Raw genomic sequence first — 23,753 nt, forward strand, 5'->3', positions numbered from 1 at the left:
CTCCCCCTCAAAATTGTCCACATCTGAATTTTGAGAATCTGTGAATATGATACAGAGTGCAAAAGACACATGGCATATGTGGTTAAGTTAAAGGTCTTGAGAGGGAAACAGGAGGGCAAGAGTCATACATCTCTCTTTTGTAGAGATGCCTCACACCTCCTTTGAAGCAGAGGTGAGAGAGGAGAAAAGATACTGCTGGCTTTGAATTTGGAGGAAGGGGTCATGAGCCAAGGAATGCAGGCAGTCTCTAGAAGCTGGAAAAGGCAAAGAAACAGAGTCTGTCCTGGAGCCTCCAGAAGGCATGCAGCTCTATGGGCCCATTTTAGACTTCTGACCTCCAGAACTGAGGCAGGAGAATAGGGTCAGGGGCAGGGAACTTAAAACTGTTTCACGCTGACTTCCTAGAACTAAATTGAAAGGAAAACCCTGGCCGGGCACAGTGGCTCACGCCTGTAATCCCAGCACTTTGGGAGGCTGAGGCAGGCAGATCACCTGAGGTCAATGAAGTTGGGAGTTCGAAACCAACCTGACCAACATGGAGAAACCCCGTCTCTACTAAAAATACAAAATTAGCTGGGCATGGTGGTGCATGCCTGTAATCTCAGCTACTCAGAAGGCTGAGGCAGGAGAATCGCTTGAACCTGAGAGGCGGAGGTTGTGGTGGGTGAGCCGAGATCGTGCCATTGCACTCCAGCCTGGGCAACAAGAGTGAAACTCCATCTCAAAAAAAAAAAAAAAAGGAAAACCCTAACCTTCCATGCCTAAGTAACAAAAGGACCAGAGGCTATTCCCTTTGCAAATCCCCACCTTTTCTGAGGGGCAGATGGGAAATTTAAAGTACCTCTGATTGGTTGCTTTCTGCAACCAATCAGACATTTGCATAGGAGTGTAACTTTGTAACTTCACTTCAGCCTCTGATTGGTTGCTTTCTTGCAACCAATCAGATGTTTGCATAGGAGTGTGGCCTTTGTAACTTCACTTCAGCCTCTGATTGTGGGCCACTACTTCATTTACATGGGGTGCACACCAAGTGGCCAATGGGAAACCTCGAGGGGGTATTTGGACCAGGGAAGATTCTGGATCCCGGCCCTTGAGTGGCTTCTCTGCCCGCTCCCACCCTGTAGTGTACTTTCGTTTTCAATAAATCTCTGCTTTTGTTACTTCATTCTTTCCTTGCTTTGTTTGTGCGTTTTGTCCAATTCTTTGTTCAAAGCGCCAAGAATCTGGACACCCTCCACTGGTAACAGAACTGTAAGAGAACAGGTCTGTGCTGCTTTAAGGCACTACATTTATGGTAATTTGTTACAGTAGCAATAGGAAAGTAATGCAGTGGTTAAGAGCTTGGGCTCTGCTATCAGACTACTTGAGCTCAAGTCCCTTTTCTACACCCTACTGGCTGTATGACCTTGGGCAAATTAAATTCTCTATACCTCAGTTTCATCTTGATAAAAGCACTGATGGAAGAACTAACTCTTCTGACTTATTGTGAGATTTTGAGGAAGTGTCTAGGATCATCTGGAAATTAGTAATTTATTTTAAAATTACTAATTTAAAATTACTACATTTATTTTAAAACGTAGCCATTGTTCTCTTTTTGAGAAGCATCTACTTTAGGAGCCGTGTATACAGTTTCTCATCGGATCCTTACAACCAGTAGTGAAATAGGTATGATGGTAAGTTTCCATATGAGAAAACTGAAGCTGTGGGAGGTGAATTTTTCCAAGTAACATAGCTAGTAAGTGGACAAATCAAAGTGGCTGGTTTACCAAGAAATTAACTACATTTATGTGCCAGATGATGGTGAATGAACAAATACGTGCAAGTAATCACAGCAGTGGGCACTCAACCAATAGTGTGGAGTCTAGACTAACTGCCACTAGGTCACCCCATCTGATCCACACTGGCGCCATTCCCAGTTCTTTAACATTCATCTCTTGTTTCCAGAAAGGGCAGAGGAAGCAAGGAAAAAGTGCGTGGCCTGAAGTGACGCCTGGCGTTGCCCGAAGCCCGCCCAGCGCTGCCAGGTGACGCCACTGCGACACAAAGGCGGGGATTGCGTAGGGAAAGGCCCTAGGCCATAAACGGGGGTGGGGCCTCCCCGGAGGCCAGTGCGCGGCCGCGGTGCTCCACCGGCGCGTCGCTCCGCCCCCAGGGAGAGCCGGCGCTACCATGGAGGAGTACCATCGCCACTGCGACGAGGTACCGCCACTTGGCTACCTGGGAGCGCCCCCCACTCTCGCCTTCCTCTGCGCGGGGCTCTTGCCGGGTGGTCTCCCAGCGAGGGCGGCCCCAAGAGTTGGGGTGCGGCGTCCTCCGAGCCCGGGTCCTCTCCCCTGGGCCCGGGATCCGCCCCGCACGACCCGTTCTCCCCACCCCAAAGTCCTGAGATTCGGGGTGGCAGGGGTGGCCAGAAGCGCGCGGATCAGACGGTGGGGTCGGGGCAGGGTTGGAAGGACGAGGCCTGACTTGGGTGTGAGGAGTGGGCATGGGGTGACGGGCGCCGCCCTCCTACCGGGCGGGCCTCGAAAACGGGTCTTCCCGCTGCTTCCTCCGTCCCTTGGCTTCCTCAGCGCAGGTGCTGCAGCCCCCATGGCTCGGGGTCTCGGGGTCCTGGTGGCACTGCCATTCCCGCTCCCGGTAATGCTTGCCAGGATTAGGCAAGGAGGTGCTTTATGGATTACGAGCCCTTGCTTACTGACTCAGGCTTTCCCAACCCTCACCAGAAACCCATGATGTCAGTTGTTATCTCCCTGTTATTGATGGGGACTCCGAAGAAAAGACTAAGTTGTCAGACCACTTTATAGTACTAAAGTGCTATTAATCTTGAGTTATCAAGTAGTTTCATAATCTTTAATTTGGGAAAGGAATTTTTGCCTAGAAATTTTTGCCTAGCATAAGTTAAAAACAAAATTGAAAATAGTCTACTAAGCATTCTCTTCATATGGACCGCTTCATTCTCTCACTTAGCTGAAACCATTTCTATATTCTTATAACACATAACATCCTCATAGCCACCTCTTGCTTATTTCCTACGTTTTACAATACAATGATTCTTAATCTAGGATGTTCATTAGAATCACCAGTATAAAGCACTTTTTTCAAAAAAAATGTAGACTTGCAGACTCTGCCCCAGACCTTGTGAGTCAATCTCCAGGGAGGTAGGTAGGGAAAGCATTCAGTATTTTTAAGTGTTTAGGGGCAAGATTGGCCCCTTCTGTAGACCTGATGCCCTTTATCACTTTAACACCTGTCTAGGCCAGCCTAGGATATTCTGTGTAGCATCATACCTGTAAGCCTGTGTTGAAAGCAGCTTTACCTTTTGTTTTCCCTTTAGGTTGGCTTCAATGCTGAGGAAGCCCACAATATTGTCAAAGAGGTGAGTCATACGTTTTGTTTCTCTTGAAGCTTGCTGCATTGGTGGAGATTTTTAAAAGCTATATTTTGAGTTTCAGCACAAACTTAGAAACCTTACTGTTAAAAGAAGAAGATTTTGTTTTATTTTATTTTATTGTTTTTTGAGACGGAGTCTCGCTCTGTCACCCATGCTGGAGAACAGTGGTGTGATCTCGGCTCACTGCAACCTCCACCTCCCGGGTTCAAGCAATTCTCCTGCCTCAGCCTCCCGAGTTGCTGGGTCTACAGGCGCCCGCCACCACACCCATCCAATTTTTGTATTTTTAGTAGAGGCGGGGTTTCACCTTATTGGTCAGGCTGGTTTCGAACTCCTGACCTCTGGTGATCCACCCGCCCTGGCCTCCCAAAGTGCTGCGATTACAGGCGTGAACCACCACACCCGGCCAAGAACAAGACTTTAAGTATTTATCCACTAACTCTTTATAGGGGTCCTTCTATGTTTTGTTGTGTGCTGTCGGCATCTTGAGGCTTATTCTGAAAGAGATGCTTAAGGATTTTCTTAGTCTAGAAAACTGGTTTAAAATTGATGTCCTGTCTTTTGGATAAAATAACTTTTATTCCAGAAGGCAAACATTATTTTAAATGTTAATGCTATAAAAGTATATGTACGTGTATATATATGTACACACATGTCGACTTTTATAATGTAAAGTATATGTATGATATATATGTATATTGTATAAAATAGATAACAAAAGCCCTAGAAATATCTGCCTTTGGGCATGTACACTTCTTTGCCCAATATAATTGGAAAAAATGATCATTTAACATCTTTTAAACCTTGATATGATAGTAAATCAAAATTTTAAGAAAAATATTTGAAACTCCTTTTAGGCAAATAGAAAAGAAATTATCTTTGGGAATTAATTCTGGCAGGGGAACTTTCATTATCTTAGAGGTATCACATACAGACCACAGTGTGGGAAAGGTATTTTTTAACACCCAGGTCTGGCCTTACACAGCTAGAATTAACTCAAGGTCTGAGAGGAGTAGACAGGCACCTGAAAATCCTGCCATATTTTAATACTTCAGAATTATGCATTCTATCTATGTAGCCTGAGAGTATTTAATTATTAAAAGTAGAAAGCAAAGGTTTTTAATACCTTTACAATGTAAAAGCACAAATGAAGGAAACTGGGAGGTGGAAGAGGGAGTGGAGGTAATGAGAAGGGAGTGATCTTAGTTTTCAAAGTGGAAAGTCAGGAAAGACTGTCCTTGGTTGATGGAACATAAAAGAAAGAATGCTGGGCTATTTGGGATTCCATTTAAATAGTGCCTTCTTCCTTACTTAAGTTCTGAACCAAATGAAAAGAAAAAAGAGCCAATAGAAAGAGAACAAAATACCACCTTTATTATTGATAAAAACTAGTTTGGTGATTGTACCTTGTTTTGCTGACTCCCATTCAGTTCAGCCCTGGGAAGAGTCATCCAAGAGAAAGTTTGAGTCAGCAGAGAGAGACACTTGTTCAGGCTGGTGCCTTTCATTGGTTTGGGTGGAGAGGGAAGGAGAAACTAAAGCCCAAGTTCAACACATTTGGGAGACTTCCAAATGAGATGTTAGAACAATGGTTATCATCCACCAACCAGGTAACTCATTCCACCTCCATGGGGAGGAATAACTGACAGGACAAGAAGCCAGGAATGTTAAAGAACAATCCTCTGCGTGGAAGAAAACATCCAGAGTGGAAAAGAAACATGTTTCTAACCGTGTAAATATATTTAAGTTAAAAAATTGTGATTTCACTATATTGAGAGAAGGGGGCGGGTGGTCTGAGGGAACCAAATTTTCATCTATCATAGTAGAAGTTACATGGATGTTGCCTGTAATTCATAAATCGGGAAATAGTGAGATAAACATTATTTGGAGATACATAAGTAACCCTTAGAAGAAATAAAAACAGTTGTACACTGATGAGTTTCCTCTGGGGAATGGGACTGGGGATGGGAAAGGAAAGGGTGGGAAGGAGACTCTTTTCATTCTAAGCTTTTCTGTTCTACTGGATTTTTCAAACCATATGCCTGTTACTTTAATACTATATCAAATTAAAAGAATCATGCTTTTTCAACTGGGAAATACATACTCGGCAGTGGCTAGGTGGTGCTAAAAGTCACTGGATGCATTTTTAGAACATCAGTTTTTCTTGAATATTTGTGAGAGGGAGTTAAGGAATATAAATAATTTAACTGAAAACATTTTTGGATAAAAACAAACTGATGCATTATGTAGTCAAAAGCAAACTTCTCATGAATTTTTATATGAAATATGAGACTGCAAATAAACTCAGCTTTGCTACAGGTTACTTGCAGCTAAATGTCTATCTTTCCTCTTCCCATGAACCAACCCTCTTCTGCCATTGAAACATTTCCACTGAGACATTGGAAATGCCTGAGAATGAGCAACATTTTAAAACAGTTTAGCACTTCCTAGATGATTACATAATTTCAGCAGTTATTTCTGATTTCCTTACTGATCTTATTTTCTTATTGATCTTATTTTTTTTCCTTTGATTTCTTGCTCTGAGCCCCTATGCTAATATGTTTTTCCTTCTGAACTCAGAGACACCCATTTATCAGTAATATGCATACATTTTCTTTAGTGTTAGTAATAGAAATTGCTTCCCCAAAAAATCGTCAAAGAAAAAGTGAGCTACAAATGACTTAGAATTTAGTCTAAAGTGTATTTGATTTCAGATACCCAGCGAGTATATCAAAACCAATATTGCTTCAACAACATTTGTCGAATACCTGCTAAGTGCCCAGGTCCTGAGTTTAGCACTGAGAATACAGAGCTGTTTAAGGACCTCATTGTCTCATGGGCCTCCATGTTAATGTAATTAATTAGGCTAAATGTTAATTAATAGTAATTAGCAGGGCTATTTACAGTGGCACGCACACCCCGTGGTGTTTTCTGCTGTTTAGAGCAAAACTTGGAGTGGTCCTACTAAATAACCTGAAAGAAAAATGAGTGCTCTTATCCTTAAGGAAAGGTGATCTCAAGAGAGGAATAGGTTTGTCCAAAGGTCACCAGCTTAGAAATGGTAAAACCAGGATTAAAATTCTATTCCCCTGATCCTTAAGCCACTACCCTTCCTACTTTGTCATGTTATTGAGCTTTCTAGGAGAAAAATTTGAGCCACATCACTTTGTCAATCTTGCTAAAATATTTAATTTCTCTTTTTATATTTTATCATTAGTGAAGATTTTATACTATCCAACTTAAGATTTTGTATTAGTGCCTTCATAAATCTTTACTGTGATCTAATTATAGTAAATAAAGCTGCATGTGTGTGTATGTGTGTATTATTAAGCTAGATTCTAAAAATGAATTAAATGAGTCTAATGATAGTAAATGAAGCTACATGTCTGTGTTAGATTCTAAATATGAATTAAATGAGTGCTTTATTATCCAGGCTTTGTCACTCAAATGTAAAATATAACAGCAGCAATATGATAATAGTAGTTAACATTATTTATATGCTAACTCTGTGCTAGTCCTGTTTGAGCACTTGGTATTCATTGTCTCATTTCATCCTAACAACAACCTGATAAGATGATGCTGTTATCCTTACTATAAGGATTAGGAAAATAGGGATTTGAAGGGGTTAAGTCACTTGCTAAAAGTCACACAGCAGATAGGTGTCAAAGTAGGCCTTAAAACCTAGGATTGTGATACTAGAGCCAGTGCTTTTAATCAGGTGTCAGAAGTGGATGAAATTACGCACTATGGGAAATTATGATATTTGACTTTATCTTTCCAGAGCATCTTTATTTACTTTCAGTGGCAGGTGTGCTAGTTGTTTCATAGCTAAACAATCACATAGTATGAATGAGAATATAATTAGTATACATAAGAATTATGTTTTTAAATTAGTCCCATCCTGTGTTTCTAGCATGTGAGCCCTAGTTCAAATCCCAGCTGTTTCAAAGCTACTTGTTAACCAATTGGTATCACCTTTTAATTTCCCCACCATAATTTTTATGACATAATTTATCATTAGTCTTCCATGTGTTATAGATAATAGAATGTTTTTATTAGCTTCTCTGCTAGATTAAGTTATTTACACAGAAGACATGACATAGTTATCTTTATATGGCCCATAGTGTCTCATAGAGTGAGATAATGCATGTGGAAACTCTTTCAAAACTCTTAAGCAATTAGAGACAGTGCATAATCAATGTTTACCAAGTGTATATTTTCTAAGATGCCTTATTGAGCTATAAGTATATTTTATGTTTTGAATAAATTTTTACTGCAATTTGTGTAAAAATTGTTCTTCTTACTGACTGAATTAACTGCCCTCTGTGCCCTTTTAGTGTGTAGATGGGGTTTTAGGTGGTGAAGATTATAATCACAACAACATCAACCAGTGGACCGCAAGCATAGTGGAACAATCCTTAACACATCTGGTTAAGTTGGGAAAAGCTTATAAATATATTGGTAGGTATCAGTGTCCTTCCTCACTAGTTCACTTGCTTTTGTCATTGTGATTTTCTCTGAATTTTGAGAAGGTATATGAACAATAGACATTTAAGTTGGAAGCTAAAAGGGTATAAAGGACTTCTGATTTACTCATTCAAAGATAATCTATAATAACACTTAAAAGATGAAGATCTTTCACTACTCAAAGGCAGTTTGAGCTACTTGTCTTTGGTAGCATCACCCTTTGCATTTCCATCAGTTCTTTCTTTCCACTGAGACCCCCCCTTAGCTCAACTGTGTTTCTTTCGGTAGTCCCATGCCTCTTTACCTGTAATTCCACATAGCAACTGTTTATAAAGTGGAGTATTTCCTGCATTTCTGTGTCTGAATTCTGCCCATGGTACAAAGCACAGAATTTGACTAATATTTTCGCCACAGTACAATCACCAATGGTAATGACAATGGTCAGAAAACCAACTGAATCCAGTGGGGTCAAAATCATGATGGTAGATAAAGATGAGAGTCTTTTATTTTTTTTCAATCTGTTTGCTGAATGCTTTGTTTTCTGTTTGTTTGTTTTGTTTTGTTTTGTTTTCGGCTTGTAGAGCTGTGAACTCACACACTTTGACCTTGGTTCTCTTTCCCTTTGTCTGTAAGTGCCCTCATTCTGTGACTTTATTTGCAGTGACCTGTGCAGTGGTCCAGAAGAGCGCATATGGCTTTCACACAGCCAGCTCCTGTTTTTGGGATACTACATCTGATGGTAAGAGATCTTAAGCTGATTTACACAAAATCCAACTTTTAGCAAAGTCAAACTGCACTTTTTAATCAAGCACTTATTTAATTCTAATTAAATTCTGGAAAGACTATCAACAGTATTGCTTTGTACCTAGTAACAAGTATACCTTCAGACTGGTATGAAATGTGAAAACTTAACAGGTTGAAGGAAATAAGATATTAAAACATGTGAAAAATATATATATATATGTGTGTGTGTGTATATATGTGTGTGTGTGTGTATATATATATATATATATATTCTCTGATAATTTTTATGTTTTGCTGGTATTTCAAAATCCTTTTTTTATGTTTCAGGAACCTGTACCGTAAGATGGGAGAACCGGACCATGAACTGTATTGTCAACGTTTTTGCCATTGCTATTGTTCTTTAACTGACTAAAAATGTTGGGCTAAAGCCATTAACTTAAGAATTTGTCAGTGTATCCTTTCCAAAAAGAGTAATAGTTGTTTACTAGTGTGCTAGATGAAAAGCGTGCAATATGCTTTAAAGCTATCAACAAAAACTGAATATTATAAGCAAGCAATATCATAGTAATTGGCAGATTAGCTCATATTCTATACAGCATCGTTTAAACTGGAAAAATTTAATGCTAGCAAAAAATAAATTCAGAAATATGGCATGACATGAAAATACAATCTTACATTTACACCAGCTTTTCACTAATATTTTGTACCTAAGGTGATGGGGAACTCCATTCAGATAATAAAATTCTCTTTCAGCTAGAGAAGTTAACAGGAATAAATATATGAACAAAAAAGCTGCAAGGATAAATGTGGAGAAAATGATGAGAATTAGCTAACATTTTTAAGTTTTTTTAAACTTTCTTCCCCTCGCTTAGTTGTACTTAATGTTTAGTGGAAAGTAATAATTTTTTTAATTTTCTATCAACTAATAGTATAGTAACAACTATGATTAACTTGTTTACTTTTTCTGAGGATTAGTAAATCAATTTTTTTTTAATTTCAAATTTTTGGATTTACACTTGAGGGTAAATTAAATCTGGTAAACTAAATTTCCTAGTTAAATAAAATTAGTTGCAGTATATGATGAACAGTATATGACTCAAACAGCTGCCTTACAATTCACTCATTCCATGTGGAACAAACATTTATCAGATGCCTATTATGGGCATATGTCTCTGCTAAGCACTATAGTTGTCAATGTGCTGTGCAAATGCTAAGTTCCTTTTAGCAATTGTTCAGTTGGAAGACAAGTATTAATATTTGGGGAAGGAAAAGAAAATAGTTGTTTTACAAGGGAGGAAAAAAGTGAATCTGGTTACACATATAGAAGTAAGCAAAATGAAAAGCACTTATTGCTTTCTGACAGAATTATAGATGTAATTTTAAGAGTTGCTCCTGGCAAGTTAAAAGTGCATATAAAATATGCAACTCTTAGTTAAAGGCCTTATTATCAGTCTTATCTATACAAGTGGTAAATTTTGTCATTGCTTTAGTTACAACCATCTGTAAATAACTTAAAAGACTTATTATGTGGGGTTCAAACTGAGTGGAATAAAGTATAGATTAAAAGTATACAATCCTTAGCACGTTATCTCAGGGCTTATGAAATGTAATTAAATTTATTAAGAAAATAAATGAAAAATTAGGGTACACAGCTGGCCACCAAATGCGAAGTCAATCTGCTACTTAACCCTGAAAACAAAATCAGTTTTGCATATTACCACTAACACTAATACATATACAGAGTGGAACCATAACTCATTGAATTTTGGAGAGGAATAAGCTTAGTGTTAATATTGACAATACTAAGGCAATATTCTTGTAGGAATACTATGTGCATGTTTGATATTTTGCCGAATAAGAATAATTAATAATTGTTCAATGTTTAAGAATAATATTAACAAAATAAAGGAGTTTAACGCAGTGATCTTTGTTTTTGGCACATCAAAAATTCTCAGTCATTATTCATGTTTCTTTATGCTGCTGGCTTTTGTGCCCTGGAAGATTATAATAGTGACCAAAATATATATGCAGACTTGTTTTTTATTATTGTTGTTTAAGCCTAATTTAAGAAAAAAATTCGTACCTCGTGAACTTGCTATCTGCTCTGTTTCTAGTTAAAATATAATAAATATTATCTTCCTGTGCTGTACTTTTGCTTCTGGATAATCATTTAATAGTTAGAGAAATGGCATCCTGCTTGCTCTTAGAAATTCTAAATAGAAGAAATGCTGGGGGGTGGTGGCTCACACCTGTGTAATCCCAGCACTTTGGGAGGCAGGTGGATCATTTGAGGTCAGGAATTTGAGACAAGCTTGGCCAACATGGTGAGACCCCGTCTCTCTTAAAAATACAAAAATTAGCCAGGCGTGGTGGCACACCTCTCTAATCCCAGCTACTCAGGAGGCTGAGGCAGGAGAATTGCTTGAACCCGGGAGGCAGAGATCGCAGTGAGCTGAGATCGTGCCACTGCACTCCAACCTGGGCGACAAAACAAGATGCCGTCTCAAAAAAAAAAAAAAAAAAAGAAAGAAATTCTAAATAGGAGAAATGAATATGGGACCACATAGATATATTCTGCATATTATGCAGAATAAATATCATTAAAATAGCAGCCCAAATCCATTATTTACCATTACAACATAATTAATAGCTTCTATTTTATGCTTTTTATTTTATGATTTTAACACAAAATTTCATTTTTAAAAATCAGTGTAAAAATATATTCTGTAACTACTAGTTTTTAATGATTATTTTTTGCAAGGGATTTTGTCTTATTTGTCAACTTGCAATTGTGTTGTTGTTTTTAATTAAGGACTTTAAGTTTGTAAAATTAGGGAATTCAAAGGATTTTCGTAACGCTCTAATTTTATGTTTGTAAAGTACCCACATGCTGCCTAAATGATGGCAACCTCTCATTATGATTTCTCTAGTGAAAGTACTTTTCTGCTCTTCTTTCCAAGTTGAGTGTTACCTAATTATGAGTCATTAAATATATTATTACTACCTGCTTTCATCATCACATTCTTTAATCGTAGGATGTCCAGGATTATATTTTCAAAGTTTAAGTAAAAATAGTTGCCTATTTTTGATAACAGTTTTTTTAAAAAGTGGGAGAAAAGTGTGTGACTTTTTGTGGCAGAAGTCATTCTTACAGCAGATACCAAGGCAAATATTAAGGCCGGGCATGGTGGCTCATGCCTATAATCCCAGCACTTTGGGACACTGAGGCGGGTGGATCACCTGAGGTCAGAAGTTTGAGACCAGCCTGGCCTACATGGCAAAACCCTGTCTCTACTAAAAATACAAAAATTACCTGGGCGTGGTGGTGCATGCCTGTAGTCCAAGCTACTCAGCAGGTGGAGGCAGGAGAATCGCTTGAAACTGGAGGTGGAGGTTGCAGTGAGCCAAGATCGTGCCACTGGACTCCAGCCTGGGTGACAGAGCCAGACTCCATCTCAAAAAAAAAAAAAAAAAAAGATTAAGAGGTAAATAAATTTCACCTCATGTGCTAGAATCTACCCAAGGGGCATTTGTTTTATAACCTAGAAGTTGGAGCTATATTTGTGGTTAAAGAGGATTTAATGTCAAGTAATTCTGTAAAGTTAACTTTTGCACATTTATGAAATTTTTTCATTTTTTTATTTTTGTAGATGGAGTCTCGCTCTGTCGCCCAGGCTGGAGTACAGTGGTGCGATTTCGGCTCACTGCAACCTCTGCCTCCCAGGTTCAAGCGATTCTTCTGCCTCAGCCTCCCGAGTAGCTGGAACTACAGGCACAGGCCATAACGCCTGGCTAATTTTTGTATTTTTAGTAGAGATGGGGTTTTGCCATGTTGGCCAGGATGGTCTCGAACTCCTGACCTCAAGTGATCCGCCTGCCTCGGCCTCTCAAAATGCTGGGATTACAAGCGTGAGCCACCCCGCCTGGCCGAAAAGATCTTAAACATTCATCTCTTACAAGATTTAGATGACTATCATCAATATGCCTTAACATCAGTAGTTTAGGAGACTCTAGCCCACTTTGTCTAGTTGCAAACTGTAATTCTCCCTGTGGTCCCACTGAATATCATTCCACATCATTCTTGGATATATATGATGTATTGACAATTCAGGTCTAGATAGAAATGGCCCCAATTGCTTCATGAAGAATATCTTTTCCCCAAATGGCTTCTGAGGAGCTCAAGGTTAAAGCTAGTATCCTGTACAGACACTTGGGGAACTGCTAGTATGATATATATCGTCCCTATGGGAGACAAAATGTGGGCAACCACCCCCATTCTGGGATCCTTAAAAGATGAGAACCATATCAGAAAGTTCCTTCACAGCTACCCCCAATTAGGTCAGGGAATTTGATGCCTGGGCTTATCTAGTAATAAATATTCAACTTTATGGCAGATGCATACCTTTTAATTTTATTGAATGCTTTATCATTTTAGATACATTTTTCATGAATGCCATTGTCTTAGTCTGTTTGGGCTTCTATAACAAAATACGATAAACTGGGTGGCTTATAAACAATAGGAATTTATTTCTCACAGTCCTGGAGGTTGAGAAGTCCAAGATCAAGGCACTGACAGATTCAGTGTCTATTGAGAGCCTGCTTCCCCCTCATAGACGATAGCTTCTAGCCGTGTCCTCACAAGGTGGAAGGAGCAAGGCAGCTCTCTGGGGTCTCTCTTGTAAGGGCACTAATCCCAGTCATGAGGGCTCCATACTCATAACTTAATCACCCAACCTCCCAACCTCCCAACACCATCACATTGGTATTTAGGTTTCGACATGAATTTGGGTGAGACACAAACATTTAGACCATAGCAACCAGCTTTAACTTGAGATATTTCAATCTAGATTTCTCAGGGCAGAGTTTTATATGAGGAAGTATTATTTAATGAAAATTCTGTCAATTTATTTTTATTTCTTATAAGGCCTTATGGAGAAAATCTCTTTGAAAATGATTAGATTGTGGCATGTACTGACCCTTCTATAACCTCTAATTTTGTAGGCTAGGAATTTGATATGGGTTAAGTTGCACGAATTAACATGGGCTTTTGCAGCTAAAGCTCTTACAGAATACCACCAAAAATGATCAGGATTGGTATAATGAGTTCTTGGTAATTAAACAAAGCAACCTTTTTTTGTAAAGGGCCAGCTAGTAAATATTTGAGGCTTTGAAGGTTTTTGCAACTACTCAAGTATGCCACTGTAGTGTAAAAGCAGCTGTCAACAAGTAAATAGATGGGTATGACTGTGTTCCAATAAAACTTTACATATAAAAATAGGTAGCAGGCTGGTTAGAGTTTACCAACTCCTACATTAGAGTAAGAAATATTGTGTGGTCACTTTAAAAATTATACCTTAATGATTTGAGCCTTTTTTTAAATTGTTGTAAACAATTGAACACAAAACACATTTACCTATTATGATTTTATCATGTTGGACTCAGAGGAACCTTACCAGTAAACAAAACTTGTGATCTCTTTATTATAAGAAAGAAGAGCTATAAATCAGCTTTTCCAAAACTAGATTATTCCTTTCTGATACGCATCACCTAACTTTTCACTGGATTACAGATTATTTTTTATCTTCTTATCTTGGGGTTTATTTTACAACCATATTTTTTGAATAACATTATTATAAAAATTCAACACTTTGTGGGTGTTTTATTATTTTTGGCTTACTTTATGATTAAGATGGGCCTCTAGTTTACCTAGAGAATTTTCCATGCTTGCTGGACATTGCAGTCATGGCCCACTCAATACCTCCTGTTAGCAGAAATTGCATAGCCCACAGATCAAATAATCCTGCCCTTCAGGTTGGGGAAATAGATGCTCTATTTAGGAGTGAGTACATACGGCATTAGGCATGAGCACCTGACCCAGTGATGATTCATCCATAGACGGATTTTAAACCCATAAGGCGGCTGGTACATTAGTTAAGCCAAGCAAACTAGTTCCCTCTGAATTTTGGATTAGAAAATAAGCAGAGTATTAGTTAACAGGCGGAGAACAGGGCAGATGAAGAGAGAAGCAGAAACACTTGGGTCTGGTTAAGGATTAGCCCACGTTTTCTTAATGGCAGAGCTGCGGTTACAGATGCCCTCTCGTCTCTCTACCACTCTCCAATCCAGGGAAGACTGTCCAAGCTTCAATACTACTAACACCAGCAGCAGTATTGATAATGGTATCAGCAGCAATTGTGGCAGAGAGCATGATGTACTAGGCAGGAAACAGGTTGATGGGAATAGTCTACTCCAGTAAATGACAGAATTTCCAGGTGATAAAAAATCAGATCAGTAACCTAGACATGAGTGTTCATAACAGCTTTATAAGTAATAGCAATAATCTAGAAACCACTCAGATATCCTTCAGTGGGTGAATGGCTTAACAAACTGTGGTACATACATAGAATATTACAAAAAAAAAACCTATTGATACGTGCAACAAATAGCATGAATCTCCGGGGAATTATACTAAGTAGAAAAGCCAATCTCAGCTGGGCGCAGCAACTCAGGCCTGTAATTCCAGTACTTTGGGAGGCAAAGGCAGGAGGATCACTTGAACCCAGGAGTTTGAGACCAGCCTGCGCATCATAAGGAGACCCCCCCCATCTCTACCAAAAAAATAAGTTAAAAAAGTGGCCAGTGTGGTGGTGTGAACCTGTGGTTCCAGATACTTCGAAGGCTGAGGCAGGAGGATCGCCTGAGACCAGGAGATACAGGCTGCAGTGAGCTGTGGTCATGACACTGCACTCTAGCCTGGGAGATAGAGTGAGAACTTGTCTCAAAAAAAAAAAAAAAAAAGCCAATCTCAGAAGAATACATACTGTATGATTTAATCTATATAAAAATTTTTAAGCGGCCGGGCGCGGTGGCTCACGCTTGTAATCCCAGCACTTTGGGAGGCCGAGGCGGGCGGATCACGAGGTCAGGAGATCGAGACAACGGTGAAACCCCGTCTCTATTAAAAATACAAAAAATTAGCCGGGCGTGGTGGCGGGCGCCTGTAGTCCCAGCTACTCGGAGAGGCTGAGGCAGGAGAATGGCGTGAACCCGGGAGGCGGAGCTTGCAGTGAGCCGAGATTGCGCCACTGCACTCCAGCCTGGGCGACAGAGCGAGACTCCATCTCAAAAAAAAAAAAAAAAAATTTTAAGCAATAGTTAAAAAATGGAGAACAGATTAGTGGATGTCAGAGGACAGAAATGGTGAAGGGAGAGGAACCTCCTCCGTCAGGAGGCAGGAGGGAATTCGGTATGGTTATAAAAGGAGCAACACAAGGAATCTTTGTGTTGTAGCTGTTCAGTATCTTGGCTGTGGTGGTGGATACACAAACCTAGACATCATAAAATTGTGTAGAACTAAATACACACACAAATGAGTACAAGTAAAACTGGGAAATCTGAATAAAATCAAATTTTATCAATGCCAATATCCTGGCTGTGACATTGTGCTCCAGTTTTGCAAAATGTTAACCACTGGGGGAACTGGGAAACGAATACATAGGATCTCTCCCTATTATTTCTTACAATTGCATAAAGTCTATTTATCAATACAAATTTCAATTAAAAATGAAGGTGAAATAAAGATAATTTCATACCAAAAACATTTTAAAAGCAGATCAACTTTTGGTCAGTTTTATTATTGTCTTTAAATTTCCTCCAGACAATGCACCCTCTTATTGCTTATGCCCAGGGAGGACCATTCTGACTACCCTCCTTGATACAACCCTGGGTAGAGACATACGGAAAGATAAAGTGAGATGCCAGAACAGCCAAGCCATATTGCAGGGGATAGGGTGTGCCATCAGGGAGCAGGTAGGTAATATATATGGTATTAGAAAAATTAGCTGCTGTGAATAGAATTAAGCTTTATTTTTAAGCTTTGATGTCAGTATTAATAATTTGTACAACATTGGAAATTATGTTTTAAATTTGAAATTTAAAAACCAATAGAAACAGGAAAATTTTAGTTTTGCTTTTGTAATGTTCTAATCCTTTCATTTGAGTCTAACAACATTTTTCTTCAGGCCCGAGATGTCAATGTCAAGGTCTTTTATTTCTCTTTGTGATGTGCGGTAAAGAATTTAGCCTAGATTTCTTTAACTGGGAGCATTACATAGTTCTATTCAGTTCTTAGTTTTGTCCTGAAGAAGCAGCTGTTCATAAATGTAGTTACTTCCAAACATGAATAAAAATTTTGCAAAATGGCCCAGGATAACTTCTTCTGAGGCACTTCTAGCATTCTGATTGCTTGATGTCATCATCTTTAATTTTCAACACTGCATTTCATGAATTTTATCTGTTGCTCTTTATTCACTCTATCATTGGTGATAGAGTATGATGTATCTAAAATAATTAGAAAGCATGTTTTCAAATTCAGTTTTGAACTATCCACCATTTGAGGAATGTGGATCAATTTATCACTGTCAATCCTAGAAGCAGTTTCTAGGCCAGATTACTCCTTGAGGTTTTGTTTTGTTCTTTTTTAAAAACAATCCTCCAGCCAGTTTCACCAAACATTAACATTTTGCCCTATTTATTTTTATTAGTTTCTCTTTCTAAAATATAAGATAAACATTACAGATCCAGATGAAGATCTCTTCATGCCCCAATTTTCATTTCTAGCTGCTGTTTTCCAGAGGTGTTCACTGCCATCAATGTGATGCTTAGCATTCCTTTGCATGTTTTTTTACTATTACAATTTTGTATGTACCAAGAAAAAATGCATGGTATTGTTTGGTATGTTGCCATACTTCATAAAAAGAGTATTATTTTTATGTATTACTATGCATTGTATATTATTCTGCAACTTGTTTTTCTTACTGCACATTATAATTTAAAGATTTAGTCATGTTGATACATATACTCTATGTCATTCATTTTAACTGAAGTATAATATTCCAGTGCATCCATTCATCCATTCTCCTGCAGAGAGACATTTATGTTGCTTATTATTATTGACCATGCTGCACTAGTCATTTTTGGACAAGTCTTCTTGTGCACATATATGGATTTCTCTAGAGTACGTAGCTAGATATTGCTAAATCAACATCTATAGCGATCTCATTCTTTATTAAATGCAGTGTAATGCCAAAGCACCCTCTGAAGTTGTTGCATCATTTTACATTCCCTCTAGAAGGTACTATTTCTCCATATATTTACCAAAATGGTATTGCTAGACTTTTTTATTGTTGCCAATTTGATAGGTATCTTGTTATAGTTGCATTTCTCTGATTACTACTGTTACTAGTGAAGTTAAATATTTTTCATATATTTTGCCATGTGTTTTCTTTCTTTTTTCTTTGAAGCACATTTAGTAAATGTCAGATTGTGTTGAACACGTTGGCAGGAGAGAGTGTTGATTGAACAAGCTTTGATTAATAATGCACTGATGGCACAGCCATGAGTAGGAAGGAACTGCCTGCGTAACACTCCCCAGGTTTGTAGGACAACTGTGGTTCTTACTTCAGAGCCTATAATGTCAGAAGAGAAACGTGTCCAGAGATTTTTTTTAAATTTATTTTATTTTTTATTATACTTTAAGTTCTGGGATACATGTGCAGAACGTGCAGGTTTGTTACATAGGTATACATGTGCTATGGTGGTTTGCTGCACCCATCAACCCGTCATCTACATTAGGTATTTCTCCTAATGCTATCCCTCCCCATCCCCCTACCTCCCGACAGGCCCCGGTGTGTGATGTTCCCCTCCCTGTGCCCATATGTTCTCGTTGTTCTACTCCCACTTATGAGTGAGAACATGCGGTGTTTGGCCTCAGCCTCGCAAGTAGCTGTGATTATAGGCGCCTGCCACCATGCCCGGCTAATTTTTGTATTTTTAATAGAGACGGGGTTTCACCATGTTGGCCAGGCTGGTCTTGAACTTCTGACCTCAGGTGATCCACCTGCCTTGGCCTCCCAAAGTGCTGGGATTACAGGCGTGAGCCACCACACCTGGCCACTATTATTACTATTATTATTATTATTATTGTTTGAGATGGAGTCTCGCTCTGTTGCCCAGGCTGGAGTGCAGTGGTGCGATCTCAGCTCACTGCAACCTCTGCCTCCTAGGTTCAAGCAATAATTCTCCTGCCTCAGCCTCCTGAGTAGCAGGGATTACAGGCACGCACCACCAGGCTGGGCTATTTTTTGTATTTGTAGTAGAGACAGTGTTTCACCATTTTGGCCAGGCTGGTCTCAAACTCCTGACCTCAAGTGATCTGCCTGCCTCAGCCTCCCAAAGTGCTGGGATTACAGGTGTGAGTCATCAGGCCTGGCCAGATGGAGGCTTCTAAATGGCCATCTGACTCCACCTCAAACTCTATATATGCTCTATCTAAAAGGACTTCCTGCACAAGCAATTTTTTTTTTACTTTATAAATAACTGTACTTCCTAATAGCATCACCAATTTGCTTTCCAAAGCAAACACTGTTGACATTTCAGTTCTTTTTTTTAGTTTTTTTTTTTTTTTACTATTAAACACTTCCATGTTTCTATCATAGTTCTTATGATTTGTTTCATAATGGCAGTTTAAGTTATACTCTGTCAACAGGCATCTTTTGCATGTTAAATATGCAGTAATGGAATTCACTTGCTGTATAGTTAGAATGCTTTTAATTAACTTATTTGGAAGTCGAGAAATAAAACGTATTTCAGGTTGACTTAATCCTGTGGCCTAAGGTCTGTTTCTCTGTGATTGCTTCATTTGTGTCCCACTGTTTGTTGACTTTATCCTTAGCCTGACTTTCATCATTGTGCAAAAACGGCTAAAGCAGATCCAGGCTTCCCATTCGTATACCATATTGAATAGAGGAAGAAAGAAAATATATTTGAATAGTTAAAAATAAGATAATTTCTTTCCCTTAAACCTCTGCTAAGCATTCCTGTGGTGGATAGTGGCCTGCAATAAATCTCTTCTCCTGGTATTCATGCCCTTGTGTAGTCACTTTCTTCATTGACTCTGAACTTGGACATATGACTTGCTTTGGCCAATGGGACATATGATGAAAAAGCAAAAGTTTATTTATACATTGTATTTTTCTCTTTGTGTGCTTGCATCCTTGTCTCTTGGAATGCTCCTCCTTGAAATCTATTAACCATACCATAAAGAAGCTCAGGTTAGACTACTGAATGAAGACAAGTCACCTGAAGATGGACTCCAAAAAATGAAAAGCCACCTTTGGAATTTCTACCTCCTGCCAAACTCCTAGCTAAATGTAGGCACATTAGTAATTCTGTTATACCGTGTGGAGCAAAAGAATCTTCCAACTGACTTATGCCAATCCATTACATTTTGAGGTTGTTTGTAATACAGAAACAGAAAACAATTTCACAGACTCGCACTGGTAAAAATTAGGTCACTAGCTAGAAATGATACAGGAAGAAAAAAAAAAACAAAATTAAGCCACATGCCCAATATTGAGCCAATCTCTTAATCTGGAAATTCTATTCATTGACTTTCTTAAATTTTGGCTCCTGAATGATTCATTGTAGCAAGAATAGAATCACATTTAGACCAGAGAAGCATTAGTTTTCCCTAAAGTATATCAAAGATATGGGAGAGCATTAAATACTTAAACAAAAATCAGAGTACTTTTAATGAAAGGTAAGGGGAGTATTGGATGCTGGCTAAATAATCAACAATGTAGGCTGGGAGTGGTAGCTCATGCCTGTAATCCCAGCCCTTTGGGAGGCTGAGACTGGAGGATCACTTGGGCCAGGAGCTCAAGACCAGTCTAGGCAACATAGTGAGACACGGTTTCTACAAAAATTTTAAAAGTTAGCTGGCTGTGGTGTTGTGCACCTGTAGTCCTAGCTACTAGGTAGGCTGAGGCAGTAGGATTTCTTGAGTTAGGAGTTTGAAGTTACAGTGAATGCCACTACTGCACTGCAACCTGGGTGACAGAGTGACACACTGTCTCTTAAAAACAAAACAAAACAAAGAAATACTCTCTCATATTATTACTGAAATGTATAGCCATCTTGATCTAATTTGTTTTCCCTTTTGTGATACGTATACCAGTATAAGAAGTATTTGACTTTCTCCTTAACTTTTGAATTAGTTTCCAATTGCCACTTAAACTTGGTAGCCTAAAACAACACAAATTTATTCACTTACAGTTCTGGAAGCCAGAAGTTCAAAATGGTCTTACTGATCTAAAATCAAGGTATAAGCAGAGATGTTTCCTTTCTGGAGCTTCTAGGAGAGAATCCTTTTTCTTGCCTTTTCTGCTTTCTAAAGGCAACTTAAATTCCTTGGCTAGTGATTCCTTCTAGCACCCTCAAAGGTAGCAGTGTAGTGTCTTCAAATCCCATTCCTTTCTGACCTCTGCTTCCATCATTTCTGACTCTGAGCCTCTTGTTTTCATATTTCCCTTATTAGGAACCTCGTGATTATATTGGGCCCACCCCAGATATTGTCCCTATACTTAATCACACCTGCAAAATCCCTTTTGCCATGAACATATTGACAGATTCTGAGGATTAGAATGTGGACATCTTTGTGATGGTGGGGGGTGTATTACCCTGTCTACTACAATTTTATTATCACATGAGGCTCAATGTCAATGGTCTCTCATTCTAGGTATCAGATAATAGGGAATAGTAAGGACTGTGATGAGTTGGATAGCATACAATTTAGAAACAAGGGCTCAGGGTTAATCTCCCAGTTTTTTCAAAAAATCCAGAAATATCAATTATGATGCACAATCTCTCAATTTCAAAATTTCCATATTTTAGAACATGGTGTTTGGGTTTAAGGAGGTCCAATAAATAGTACATCTCTTTCCTAGTTTAGTTCTGAATCAATTGGGAGACAAAGATAAAGATAGCTTCAAATAAAAATATTACCTTTCTGTTCCAGAATGGAACTTATCTCAGGGCAGCTAGTCTTTCTAATGTTAAACTCCAGAATTTGAATTATTGCCCAGTTGAAGGCAGAAACATGCTCTTCTGGTGAACCAGCTACAAAGAAAAAGGGAAAAAGGAGCCACTTTACCTCTCATGGAAGGAGTGAGGAAATAAAGAAATATCAGGGGTTTTATATGAATTGATAAATCTGTACACAGAGAACGACATGAAAGAAAACATCACAAGTTGGGGATTAAGCACTGCTCCTTTAATGCTTACCACCAAGTCATATTTTTTTACACACTGTGTAGCCCAACATTATACAGGCCAAAGGAAACATGTCTGTGGGTCACATGTAGCCCATGGGTCATTAATTTGTCAGCGTTTCATAGCTCCTGCAGATTTACTCTTCTAGTAGCCTCTCTCACTCTACCCCAGCTCCCTCTATTGATTGGGCCATCTGGTCAGACATTGCACTTATTCCACCAATGGTCAACAGACAAAGGGAAGGAAATGAAGCCAGCTATCATCTGGACTTGAGGCCCCATCAGAACGTCTGGGTGCAACTGCTATTGTAGCAAGCTTGGTAATGTAAACTAGGGAGTTTACATGGACAGAACTAATGTTCTATGAATCATTAGCATACTCTTTCTAGAGGGCAATTTGGCAGCATCTGTCAAATTCTTAAGTGCTTATGTTCCATGACCAGAGTATTAGAGATCTATACTACAGAAATAATAACATGAGTGAAAAAAAGAAAAAAGCAAACAAGAATTTTCTTTGTAATAACAAATTTAAAAAAAGAAAACAACTTTAAAGTGTCCACCAAAAGGGGAAGGGATAAATAAATTATGGAAAAGTAAAGATGAAATATCACTTTTTACTTTATGTATTATATGATTTGAAATAAACAATTATATATTAGTTTTTAATACTTAAATTACACAATACATGATATTGTTTTTCACCCAAAACATTATGATATAACAAAAGCCTAAAATGCCCCTTGCCCTATCATCTTGTCTTCTCTTTGTCCCCCACCCTTCCCATGTACTCCCATGAGGTAAAATCTACTGTTATTTCGATGTATAAGATTCCAGGCTTTTCTGCACATTTGCATGAATAAATGAATGTATAATTTTTTTAATTGTAAATAATATATATGATTCTGCAGATTGCTCCTTTTATGGAACAGTATGCCTTGGGGATTTTTTTTTCATGTCAGTATATACAGACTCACCTTGTTGAGTTTAGCTGCCATATTGTATCTACAGTATGGATAAGACACAGTTTATTCATTTTCCTATTGATGAACATTTAGGTAGTTTCTACCGTCCCACTCTTACAAAACAATGCTGCTATGAATATCTTTGTACAAACTTCCTTGGGTCCACGTATCCACTTTAGAAGTAGGATTACTGGGTTATAGGAGGTGTACCTTTTAAATCTTAATAAATAGTATTTCTTCTGTAATTTAAAAATAATACTTTGTTTCAAGAAGAGAAAAAACAATATTCTTAAAAATAGCAAGTGGCTCTCTCATGTACAGATATACAATGTATACATATATAGCTAAAGAGATCCTGTGCCAGCCCTTAAAATTATCATTCTAAAATGGAATTCATTGTGAATCACAGCTTACCCCCCAAAAAAGCACAACAGTCATACACACTGGGCCTACTGTTTTTGGCATGCTTGGGATATAATACCCGCCGTTCTCTTTACATATACTTATGGGTAGCGTGTGTGTGTGTGTGTGTGTTTGTGTGTGTGTGTTTGTGTGCATGCGAGCATGTGTGTGTGTACGTGTGTTGGCACATGTGTGCTGCATAGAACTTGCAACAGGGTTTCTTCTAGATGATTCTTCTGAACCACAGTAATTTCTGTGGAAGTAGGAAGAAAACTGATGAATGTAAGAGATATCATGGAGTTGGAATCCCCTGGATATCATGACTGGTAGGTCTAGGCAGCCAGGCACAGAGCAAAACTAAGGATGTCATGAAGTTTAGTTTCTTGTTTGCTGAGCTGAACGAGGTTTGTTGAACTATCTAAAACCACAGGGAGCACTGTTCACTGGGGTCAGCTTCGTCGATGCTCATAGCTTTGTCTCTCTGCTGCCAACAGCAGCATTTGGTAAGGTGTAAGAAGGCCTGCATTCTAGTCGTGGCTCTACCTCCAATTGGCTATGTGATCTTGAAGTAATCATTTCACTGCACTTAATTCATCTATAAAATGAATAGGACCTTTTTCACCTTTAATATCGTGGACTAACAACTCCAAACCAAGAATTGAACAGACATTTAGATAT

General features: G+C 38.6%; 1 protein-coding gene across 1 annotated transcript; it reads left to right on the forward strand.

Annotated features, from left to right (window-relative positions):
- The first annotated feature begins 2,042 nt into the window (after positions 1–2,042).
- DYNLT3 (dynein light chain Tctex-type 3) lies at positions 2,043–10,751 on the forward strand. Its single transcript, XM_003270987.4, has 5 exons — positions 2,043–2,199; positions 3,335–3,376; positions 7,729–7,852; positions 8,520–8,597; positions 8,930–10,751. The coding sequence occupies exons 1-5, from the start codon at positions 2,170–2,172 to the stop codon at positions 9,004–9,006; spliced, it is 351 nt and encodes a 116-aa protein (XP_003271035.1). The 5' UTR covers positions 2,043–2,169; the 3' UTR covers positions 9,007–10,751.
- The last annotated feature ends 13,002 nt before the right edge of the window (positions 10,752–23,753 follow it).

This window comes from Nomascus leucogenys, chromosome X, assembly GCF_006542625.1.
Source record: "Nomascus leucogenys isolate Asia chromosome X, Asia_NLE_v1, whole genome shotgun sequence".
NCBI lineage: Eukaryota > Metazoa > Chordata > Mammalia > Primates > Hylobatidae > Nomascus > Nomascus leucogenys.